The sequence below is a fragment of the Scophthalmus maximus genome, chromosome 13, assembly GCF_022379125.1.
Source record: "Scophthalmus maximus strain ysfricsl-2021 chromosome 13, ASM2237912v1, whole genome shotgun sequence".
NCBI lineage: Eukaryota > Metazoa > Chordata > Actinopteri > Pleuronectiformes > Scophthalmidae > Scophthalmus > Scophthalmus maximus.
In genome coordinates, this window is record NC_061527.1 from 23,910,001 (window position 1) to 23,922,460 (window position 12,460).

General features: G+C 42.5%; 1 protein-coding gene across 3 annotated transcripts in view; it reads right to left on the bottom strand.

Annotated features, from left to right (window-relative positions):
* The window catches only part of arhgap39 (Rho GTPase activating protein 39), an 81,529-nt gene that overhangs the window by 29,428 nt on the left and 39,641 nt on the right, over positions 1 to 12,460 (bottom strand). Inside the window, exons 2-3 of one of the 3 annotated variants that reach the window (XM_035648473.2) lie at positions 4,889 to 5,006; positions 418 to 831 (exon numbers count right to left, since the gene is read on the bottom strand). In XM_035648473.2, coding sequence (XP_035504366.1) covers positions 418 to 831; positions 4,889 to 4,926 — 452 coding nt within the window. In that variant the 5' untranslated portion in view covers positions 4,927 to 5,006. Of the gene's footprint in view, positions 1 to 417; positions 832 to 4,878; positions 5,007 to 12,460 lie in introns of those variants that run through there. The other 2 variants (XM_047336970.1, XM_035648475.2) reach the window with 2 other exon arrangements.

Below are 12,460 nucleotides of genomic sequence, written 5' to 3' on the forward strand. Positions count from 1 at the left end.
CTTTGCTCTGTTCCTCTGCATATATACACGATATGAAGAACTGGCCACAACAGTTAGGGCACTTGCACGCCGTGTACTCTGTGTACTCAGTGCATGTGCGTGTGTGTGTGTGTGTGTGTGTGTGTGTGTGTGTCCTCCAGCTGAAGACATTTACAGGACACTGTGACCCCCAGCCAGGCATATCGAGCAATCACTGCTGCAGATTACAGCAAGTCAGCAAACCAAGACTAGTTAGACAGAGGGCAGGAGAGACTACAGGTGGCCTGTAAACTTGGTTCATGTCTGTCACTTTATGTTGTGATCCTTGTTCCTCCCCCCTCATTGTTTATACCCTTTGTGTTGATCCAGTGCAGTTTTTATGATACAGAGGTTTAAATGATCATGTATTACTTGGTGTCTGCCTGTCAAGTGACTCACCTGTCTGCCTCCTCTCTGTTGCCCTGTTTTTCAGACAGCTCCTGGTCCAGGGAGGAGGACGTGCTCCCCTCTCGGCTGACCCCGCTGTTCCGTCCCGGGCTGTTGTCAGCTGATGCTCTCCCTCCTCCCCCCGCGGGACGGGGGTTGGTCACGTCAGTGTGCTGCTTCAAGGTCTGCAGCTTGGCCAGGGGGATGATGTCGCAGGCCTGGGGCCGGTGCCACACTGTGCGCTGTGTGGAGGCGTTGTAATAGTAGAAGCGCGAGGTGTTGGGGTCGAACAGCTCCCACCACTGGTTTTCACCGGTCCGCTTGATGCGAACGCCCTGAGGAGGGTCCCACACGCACTCACCCGTCAGCAGATTGGCGTACATGCGCTCCCGCGTACGCGGCTCGATGATCTCCACCCACTCCAACCTGCAGGGGAGTTCAGAATGAGACTTTATCAAATTGAAGTGAAATAAATTGAATGTAATCTCTGACTTCTGGAGGTGCAGCTCTGCCACTTCCCGTGAGGGGTTGCCAAAGTGGATCACCATACCCACGTTTGATTTGACATTGATATATATCTATATATTTTAACACTGGATGCACTTCCTGATGCAACCTGCAGATCAAGTCATCAACAGGACAAACTGCTCTTCCACCTGAGCCACAGCCATCAGACAAGTATAACAAAAATCCCCTGCACGTACTTTATACCCAATCATGCAATGTTAACTTTTTTTTATTGTAATAATGCCATTTCATCATGATGTAATTTGTACCACAAGCTGTAGATTGTGCCTATAATGTTATTGGTTGCAAAAGTTAATGCACTACTACATTACAGTGTTTCCCCTACTATAATTGGGGTTGTCCCCCTACCCCTCAAAGTCAAATTAATTTTATTTAACTGAATGCGTTCACACCGAATGCGAAACATATTATCCTCGCGAATAAAGATTACATACAAAGTCAATGCAAAGACGCGACTAGACACGTATTCGTGTGTTTGCAGCGTTACTCCAGCAGAGCAGCTCAGTCTGTCATTCAGCACGCTGCTCCTCACGTGTACGTGTGCTCACGGTCACAAGCGCGAATAACGGAAGAGGGAGGCGGAGAGCTATGACTTATCATATGATGTACTATGATGAGGAATCATTTTCTGATCAAAACAAGCTTTTGATTGGGTTGTGTCAACTCTCTCAGGTACCGAGCAGTATGTCACATCACAGAACTATAAACAACAAACCAGCCTTTAGAATGTGTCCATCCATCCAAGCCATCATAACATGAGGGCAACAAAGCCATTAAGACAGATCTCCTGCAAAACCCAACATGATAATGCTTTTAATCCAACTATGTGGCTGTACTCTGATTTCACTTATGCTCACACACACGCGCACACACTTTCTCTCTCTCTCTCTCCTAATCTGTGTCAACTACAACTAGGTTGTATTTCAGAGGGAGGAGAAATCTTTATGGTACATTCATGTTCAACTGTTGGGTTTTCTCTGTAATATTGGGTGGTCTCAAACGTCACAATATGTAAAGTGCCTTAAGATGATGTACATCCTGATTTGGCGCTATAAGAATAAAATTGAATTGAATTGAAATGTATTGGAATAATCATAAAACGCGTATGCCCCGTCAGGTTGGAACAACAACTCAGAAAGCTCCCGGAAATGTAGATACACTTCTTGCTGAATTGTCGATGTCATACGTGCAGAAAAAAACGCAAAGGAAAAGTAAATGATTGAGTAAATTGATTAATGCTGCAAATTCACATATAGCATATAACCCCCCCGCAACATGTAATGTGTCATATGCACCAGATGAGTTAAAAGTAATGTATTAGCAATAACCCTTATAACAAGTCAGGTAAAACTCGCAATATATTAACTTGTCGTTTTAAATGTTCGGAGCGCTAAAACACGAGACGCTTCAAGTCCAAGTTGTTACGTGGCCATGCAACGTTAATATTGATGTAGATGAAAAACATCTACAGAGAAAAAAAATACATATTCATGGTCCAAAACAATTACACACAGACACAAACACTGTATTTCCTGACAGTGACAAGAGCCCCACTGAAAACTGCCCCTGAAAGCTGCACTGTATCCTTCTGTTTGAACAGCGTTGATCAAAACTACAGTGAGCAGCCACATCATTGCGATGTCTTTCACTTTTCAACAGGGAAGCGCCACAGAGAGGACTGTAGTGGTCAGGAAGTGATGAGAGATTGACTAACAAAGTTGCTTCATCGACTGCATTTATACGGCGCTTTAGATACTTTGGCATGTGGACTGGAGGAGCAAGGGATCGAACCACCGACCTCCTGCCTAGTGGACAAGGCACTGAGCCACAGCTTTGATGTGGTGGTGGGAAACAACACTGTATTCAGAGGCTATGTTATCAGACAATAAAAATGTTGAAGACAAACTTTTAATCAAATAATGCCACGAAGAAGAGGATCGTGAACAAGACGGAGGTCCGTTCAGTTTAAGCCTAAATGATGTGAGACCAAACCTGAGCTTCATATTCATTTTGAAGGATAACTGATCTCAAGCAGGAAGTAAACCAACCAAAAGGGTATCTTCATCACTAAAGTACTGAACAGCATGTGAGTATTGTTCATCGTATAGAGTCTGAATTCATGGGACTACATATATGAGGAGAGAACTCAGAGATGCCCACAACAGAGCAGACGATGCACAATGTGGCTGTTAAGTAGTTTTTTATATAGCCCAATATCACAAATCACAAATTATCATTGAGAGGCTTAACAAGCGGTGCAGCATTAAGACAAACGAGGAAGAAAGGAAAAAGACAATAAAGACAGGTTCAGGATTGTGGATGTACGTAAGAACATTTGACTCGTTTGGTTCACATTCAATCGAGGTCAACAGTCTCTGCATTTGGGGTCGTTCAAAGTTCTTTGACTGAGAGTGTCTGGATAAAGGGTTGATGAGACTGAACTTCTTGAACCAGTGAATTGGACTGCATGTTGAGAAACACTCCAGACTCATTGAAGAACACGGTGTTTCATTTCACTGCCTTCTCTGCTGTATAGATTAGACCTTCAAATGGATGACTGCCTGACTTCTTTGTGACATTGATTTCACAAGATGTTAGAACTTTCCTCTGAGGTTCGTCTCCGTGTTGACATGACTGAATCACATCATCTCTGCCGATCTCCTGATCTACCACATCCCAAAGGTCCTGCTGGATTCACATCTAGTGACTGGGGAGAACACTTAAGTTCACTGAACTCACTGTCCTGTTCATGTTTTGTGCCATGGATCAACATGGTACACTCCTCCCTTCTGAAGAGACATGCTTCTCCCCACGAAACAGGAGTGGGAAAGGTCTAGCCTAAACAAGTCCTCCAACTCATACGTCGAACTCTGTCGTATGTGGCAAAAACGACCACATACGTTGTAACACGCTGTTTCAAAGACGACATCATTCGTCTCATGAGTTGGAGGACAGGCTCTCTAGCTTCCAGGCTGTATACGGCCAATGAGAGAGTAGTAGACTAACCAATGTCCTTCAGGGTGGTCCAGCCTGTACTGTATGCCTGTCAGGTCACACTCAGGGTGAAGCAAACACACATAGCTGTGAAGTGTACCACTGACGTGGTGAGAAAAATGGAAAAATTATTATGCTGCTGAAGTAAAAGACAAGTGTCTAGTTTGCAGGGATGCGATTGCCAACTACAATAGTTACATCTATTGAAATGTATCACAGCAGATGACATTACGTGCTCCCACACTGACTCACCAGATTGTCTCCATTCAAATGAATGAGTGGGATGAGTTTCTTCATGCAGAGCCTTAGTCTGGACGCGGCCTTGGTCCTGATATCAACAAATCCAGACACTAATCTGAGAGGAGTGAGCTTCTCTGAGCCCACAGACAGCAACAATCTGTTCTCAATGAGCTAACAGGACTTACAGCTGCTGAGCAACAGATCAGTGACTGAGGTGCGGCTGAGCAGCATCTCAATCTGATGATCCCCTCAGGTCTGAGCAGCTCTGACAGCAAACATCCCTCTTCCTCTGGATGAGGGAAGACCCAGCACTGACCACAGTCCTGTCAGCTGGTGTATCCCCCCAGGGAAGAAAACCCAACTTCTACCAAACGAGTCCTGTCCTATACCCATGATGCATCTGGGCCCAACAGAGTGGAACAAGGGGAAACACAAGCAGGCTGACAAAGGGACAGGTTGTAAAACACAAACTGCTGATCCAGTGCAACAGTGACATGTAATTTGGAGTTTAATGAACAAAATCTGTATATTGATTTCAAAGAAACATCCACAAACTGTTCAACACTAAGACAGAATCCCAGTGGAGACACACTGATTTATCCATGATACTGATGTCACTGCATGCGTGTCAAAGGTGAAGCAGGTCTGTAAACTGTAGTTTTGCAAAAACAATACACAATCAGAGAAGGAAAAAAAAAACTGGGACTGAACCTATGATCACATTTTGGTAATTAGCTTAGCTGTCAGTTTCTTTGTCATTCCAGACTTCTCCGTCCCGGCGTACAGCTCCCTGCCAACGTGGATCCTCTCTGCTGCCGAGCCAAAGTTCCCACTGGCTACTGTGTGTGATTGTGTGTGAGGGAAAAAGGAGGAGAGAAAGAAATGGCACATCAGCTGTCAGAGTGAATGCTCATCAAACGGAGCAGAACGGCACGGTTAAATGGACGCATCCACAGCGGAGGTAGTAGGATTAATTGGCGATAATTGGTTGATGTGTTGCTGTTCCAAATGACCCAGTTTAGCTGGAGAGAGGCTGCAGAGACTCTGTAAACTGCTAATGTGGACTGCAAACTTCATAACAGGTCAGAGGGAGTTTCAACTGATATATTTACACTAACACGAGTAACACAAATAATGGAGCCCAGACACAACAATTCTTTTAGTTTCAGTCTGTGGCGTCAGTTAAACTTTCATTTTGTTGTATTTCATTTGACACCATGGATTGGGTTGTGGGATTCAAATTATTTGTGTGACCAGTGTGTTTGATTTGAGAAATGTAATATAATCTTCATGATGATTTTTTCATTAAAGAGTTTGAAGAGTTCAAGATGGCGCCGCGGATGGCAGCCTCGGTACTTCGCTCTCTAGTACTTTGTTTGTTTGTTTGTGTTTATTACGTTGTCTGCGGTCTTTCACCAGTAACTTTTACCAGAGACAAACTCTTAAACATCAGGCAAACCTCTACAGGAACTTTTTCTCCGGTTTTCACAAACCCAGCAAGTTTTACTGAAATCCTGGTTGGAGGCACCGCGGTTCTCCATGGAATCTGCCGAAGACGCAGACGTGGGAAACGACCAGGAGCGCTGGTGAAATTAGGAAGGGGGGACTACGCACCTCGCTTCCAGCCATTCACATGGCAAACGTCCGGTCCCTGGCAAACAAGATGGATGAGCTGCTGCTTCTCAACCAAAACAACTCAGACTTTTACAGATCCGCCGCCCTGTGTTTCACTGAAACCTGGCTCTGCGAACACATCCCGGACAGCGCACTTCAGCTGCCTGGTTTGCAACTCATCCGGGCGGACCGCAACACAGAGCTTTCGGGGAAAACGAAAGGCGGAGGAATCTGCTTCTACTTAAACGAAGGTTGGTGTACAGATCCTGCAGTGCTGAAAAAGACGTGCAGCCCTCACTTAGAGACTCTCTTCATGAACTGTAAGCCCTTCTATTCTTTGCGGGAGTTCTCCTCGTTTGTTATGGTCGGTGTTTACATACCACCACAAGCCTGCGTAGCAGACGCGCTACAACAGCTAGCCGACCAGATAACAGACATAGAGAAAAAACACCCGGACTCTCTCGCCATTATTTTGGGGGATTTTAACAGTGCCTAACTCAATAAGGAACTCCCTGAATACAGACAGAATATCAAGAATCCCACCAGGGACAAAAAAACACTGGACCACTGTTTCACAGTTTTAAAGGATGCCTATCGCGCCGTTTCCCGGGCAGCTCTAGGACTCTCAGACCACTGTCTGCTTCATCTCATCCCAACCTACAGGCAAAAACTAAAAATTTCTAAACCTGTGGCAGGTTTATGCAAACCTGGCCAATAAAGCTGATTCTCATTCTGATTAGTGTATAATCACCTGCAAGTAAGAATAGTTGTGTTTGTTGCCTCGATGAGCCTTTTGAGCCCTTTACATGTGTCATCCACATTGCACCTCCATGTTTCTACAGTATCCCAGAACGGACAAACCCAACACTTGAATTCAGCTGGTTGCAATCTGCACAGACATTTAATCTTAAAAAGAATATGATCTCACTGCATCGACCAAAGAGCTATGGAAGAGTATTAGTGCAAGACATAATAAAAACAAAAAAAAACAAATATATATATATAATTTTTTTTTTCTTCACATTTTGAGAATATAGTTGAAAAGTTGAGAATAAGTGGCCAAAATCCTACTCCTGAAACACTAAAGTCGAAAATTGTGACCCGGAACCACTTGTCAGCAGCACCAAAAAAACATGAACGTCAACGTGTTCCCTGACACGATTACGTTCAATTGCAAACAACCGTTAATGAATTTTGAGAGGCGTGCAGTTACCGAAGCTAGCGTAGCTTTGCTAACGTTAGTTAACGTGGATGTGTGACAGCTAGCTGAACTGGTACCACAACACGGACGTTTAGGGACATTTCGACTTTAATCTGGACATATCGACTTTATTCTCGACATTGCAACTTTATTGTGGAAATATTAAATAAATAAATCCCCTCCTAATTTTATATCTTCTTATGCCTGGCCCTAATACAATTCCGTACAGAGCTGTCAGACACTGCTGACGTGATGAAAACACCAACCTGTGGTGGTTGTAGCGTTGACCGCAGCTCTGCCACAAACACAAAGATCTGTCAGCTGTCTGTATTTCATAAAAGAACATGTATATACTGCTCTTCAGAGCTGAAGTAACCACTGTGCATTATGGATTATTTTACAATCAATTGTGGTTTAATTAAGGGGAATGGGATTCCATTGTCCAGAGTTGAAGCAGTAAAGGAAACAGTTCAGTCTCCGAGAGAGCATCATGTGACCCTCACAGTGTTGAAGCAGGGAACAGCGGCCCTGACCCTCAGTGCTGACCGCTCCTCCACTCTCCCTTTTCCATTTGCACAGTTTGCACTTTTTCTCTCACTGACATCAGTGCAACACTGTTGCTGGGAGACAAGTGAGCAGCCTGACAACACTTTCAGAAGGTTTGAATAGGATGAGAGGGGCAGACAAGGACAAGCCTATTCAATGAAGAAGTATAGAAACAATTTGTTATGTCATCTTCAAACCATTTAGTCTTTCACTCTACAACCCTATTCAACAATATACACGTACTGAACTAATATCTCTATTGTTTTTGAAACAGGCTTCTGAAAGACAGATCTTTATTTTGAATTTATTGTTTTGTATTTTCCAGAGAAACCTGTTTTCTGCTCTGCTATTTTAATTTGCCATCAATGCAAACCCAGTACCTGCTCCAGTCGACCTGCTGTCTTGATGAAATCCTCAGTGCTGGTCTGTTACGGCCTCTCTAAATAAACAAAAGCTACTATTTTAGAAATTATGAATTTGTCTCTGTCCACTGGTTATTTCCCCCCGCTGTGTCATGCATGCAGTTGTACAAGAAACAAAGCCCCGACCCTGCTGTTTTTATCAAAATGATTCGATAAACAGTGAATGTAGAGTTGATGAAATTTTAGATATAATCCAAGCACAGAAACTGTGCTCCTCAAAGGTGACCTTTCAGCTGCTGGTGATTATTCAATTTGTATATTTTTGACACTGTGGATCGCTCACTTTAATTATTCTTAGTACACCATTTTATTACCTATACTTGTGTTGTCGGATTTATCATCATTAAGTTTTAATCTTATGCATGAAATGTTTTAATTCTGTTTCAACCATGTAAAGCATTAACTGTGTTTTTAAAAGTGCTGCTGTCTAAATTAAGATTATTATCATTTTTATTATTACTACTATTATACAATACTACGCATATACCCTGAAGAAGTTTCCTCTTTTTAAACCAAGACTCAATGTGTTCCATCACTAGACTGTAAGACGTTTCATTTTGAAAACTCCTGATTGGCGTTTTAGTCCTCTAAATGGGCCGCTCAGAATGGGTCATTGTATACATCAAAAATAATAATAATAATAACTATTTTGTGATTGATTATTTTCAAAAATTTATTTCATGCATGCAGCCACAAACACAAGCCAGCTATGCGTGTAAAAGCACACGACTTCATCGAGTCATGATTATGAGTATGAGACAATTTTTTGATGCTGCACATTTCACACTGACTTTGCCTTTTGTCAAAGAACGTCAGACCAGCGGGATGGATCTCCTGGGCGCTCATCGGATGGGTAAAGAATCACAGTAACTAAAAAACTATGAGAGACATTTTCATATCGTGAAAGAGGCCGCAGACAATTTTGTGAAGTAGGCAAACGTTACAAATTTCTAAGTGAGGAATGTGAAATGTAAGTGGGGCAAAACACAGCAAGAAAACAAAAGCCATGCCAGAGGAGTCTGGTGATGCAGCGGACACAGCTAGAGACTTATTGTCAGACTATAGATGTAATAGCCACAATTTCATTCTCCATACAACATCAGAATGTATGAATCGCTGGTTCCTGCAGCACAGGGAACTTTATACTGATCTAGCGGATCCTCATAATTTCCCACAGATAAAAGCCAATGGACCACCACCAGATTTACGTCAGAACATAAGTAAATGCCTCCATCTTTACATTTGACATCACCACGTTACAGAAGTGCTTGAAGCATGTCTAATGTCTAGTCTGACATTCCCCCAACAAAGCCAGGTAAAGCGAGAGCCATGCTGGAAGTGTAGTGAGCCAGCTGGCCAATCAGAGCAGACTTTGCTTCATTGGGAGGGAGGGACCTTAAAGAGAAAAGTGTTTCAGACAGAGGCTGTGAAAGAGGAGCTCCAGCAAACTGATGTTTACTGAACATTAGAGCATGTCAACCTTTTCAAGTAATAACCCAATCAAAATGATGAACCAGAATGTGAGCAGAATATGTCTCCTTTAAAGGGGATAAACTAGAAATATTTGTGTGAGGTGTTTAAATAATTCAGTGGTTGGTTTTGTGGTTGTGTTTACTGCCTCTTTGTGTCCTCCAGTGTGACTCTTTGCACACAGTCATTTGGCTCTTGCTGTGTGTGTGATCTGTGTGGCCATTCCACAGACCCCCCCCCAATTTATCAACCAGCATTAATGTTATTGATGGTGGTCTTCTCGCTGCCTGCCACTTGCTGCAGTTAGTCACGTTGGTGCCGTTAGGGCTCTGTATCGCTCTGTACATTAATATGCTTTTGATTGTAAGTCAGATACACAAAGGTGTGTACATACCAGAATGTTTATCAGTCAGTGTTGTCTGTGGTGTTAAATTAAGTAACTCTAACGTGCTGCTCCTCTTGTTTGACAACGCTGATCTGCTGTTCCACACTCGTACAGACAACCGTCACCTCTCATGTGGATTCCACATTGACAACAGCACTACTGCAATATAGGAAATTAATAAACATTTATTATGCAAATGAAAAGGAATAATCAGCCAGGGAACACTTTTACCTTGTTACGGGGGAAGGAGATAAACAGCACTAAGCCATTTGGGGAACGCGCACACACACAAACACACACACACACACACACACACACCTTTATCCTGTTCCATAATGTAGTGTGTGGGGTGTGTATGTGTGCACATGTATGTGTGGTACATTCATATTCTTACCTGTAACCATTGTGTGAGGTTAGAGGGATGAGAACAAAGGACATGTGAGGTAGATGCATAGTTATTTATTCATTTCAGTCCTTCAGTCATTCTGAGAGAAGCCATAATGTTCAGTCATCGTGGTTCCAAAGCTTAAAGACCTCCTAGTTAAAACATGGATGCTCTGCTGCTCCAGCCTGTATTCAGTGCTTCAGTCTCACATACACAGACCCTGTTCACACGTCAGAGGATCCAAAGTTATACTTCACACTCCTAGAGGTTCAGTGAGGAAAACCTCAGTCACCACACCGGCTGCAAAGAACCTTGATGCTTCATGGTCACACCCATAAATCTATATGTTAACATAATGAGAGCGCCACTGTGTTTATGGGGGTGTATGTGTGTGAGTGTGTGTGTACGCTTTTGTTTGATAGCCTGCCTTAAACGTTAAATACTATTTATGTTAGCAAATAGTGACACCTGTTTCTTATGAGCAAGTTTTCAGTTCAAGTGCAATAGAAAATATTGACATTTGGAATAATAATCAGTTATATATCAATATGAACTGGAAATATAAGAATACAGTAGACTTAGGCTGAATTACAAAATACAGTAAAAAGAAGAGATCTTTTTTGTGATACTGTATTGCTCTTTATACTGTAAATTACAGGCACAGTTATAGTAGTTTAATGGAAATCCAAGTACACCAACTTGCTGGCAACTGTGCTGCCTGAAACATACTGAAAATATACAATTAATTTAACACTGAGTCACTGATACCAACTAACAAAGTTCTGGTATCTTGACATTTACCGTATTTTTTAGCTCTCGGCCTAAAGTATCTGATTTCACAAAAATATGTTTTCTCAGGTGCACGATGACAGACGGATGAGCAGGCAAGCAAACTGCTTACTGTAGGAAAAACATTCTCATAAACTACAACCAGCCAATTCATGACTTTTTTAATGTACATGACATGCTGTACGATAAAATAAAAAGACAGCAATGTCAGAAATGCGATCCTCATGTAAGGTAAGATAAAATAGGATAATCCTTTATATGTCCCACAACGGGGGACAACAGATATGTAAAAAATATAAAAAAAAACATAAATACTTTATACAGAGCAGGAACAATAATTGCATACCAAGAGTAAGTTTTGCACTTGTTTGAAATTAAATGAATATTGCACTTTTAGGATGTAAGGATGTGCCTATGTTTGTATAAAACAGAGGTATATGAATTCATCTTTCTCTGTTCGTCTGTCCTTCCGTCCATCTATCTATGTGATGAGCTCCACAAACATGTCTGGTCAGTATGAAAGTCAAAGTGTTGCTCAGTGTCCTAGACCCCGCACAGTGTTCAGCGGGGCTCTTCTGGGTCTCTTGGCCACAGTTCCGTCTCATTACAGCCCTGGCTCATTACAGCGGACCAGCATCCATAACACACTGACAGCCGCGGACGTGACTCCACCCACAATCAGAGGCCTGGCAGAAAATTCTGGGAGTGGGCAACGGTTAGGAATTTGTCGCTAATACTGCTGTCAATATTATTAATTAGTTGGATAGTTTATCGATACAATTTAACAGTTGTTTTGATTACCGTGCAATAAAAATTAAATATTTGAACAGAATAATGACTGTGAGTAACTGCTCAGCAGAGTCGACAACAGAGTCGACAACAGAGTCTATAGCAGAGTCTATAGCAGTCTATAACAGAGTCGACAACATTCTACAACAGAGTCTACAACAGAGTCGACAACAAAATCTACAACAGAGTCTATAACAAAGTCTATAACAGAGTCTACAACAGGGTCTACAGCAGAGTCTACAGCAGTCTACAACAGAGTCTACAGCAGAGTCTACAACAGAGTCTTAGCAGTCTACAACACAGTCTACAACAGAGTCTACAACAAAGTCTATAACAGGGTCTACAGCAGAGTCTACAGCAGTCTACAACAGAGTCTACAGCAGAGTCTACAGCAGAGTCTACAGCATAGTCTACAGCAGTCTACAACAGAGTCTACAACAGAGTCTACAGCAGAGTCGACAGCATAGTCTACAGCAGTCTACAAGAGTCTACAGCAGAGTCGACAGCATAGTCTACAACAGTCTACAACAGAGTCTACAACAGTCTACAACAGTCAACAGCAGTCTACAACAGAGTCAACAGCAGTCTACAAAACAGTCTACAACAGAGTCGACAAAATAAACAACAGAGTCTATAACAAAGTCTATAACAGAGTCTACAACAGGGTCTACAGCAGAGTCTACAGCAGTCTA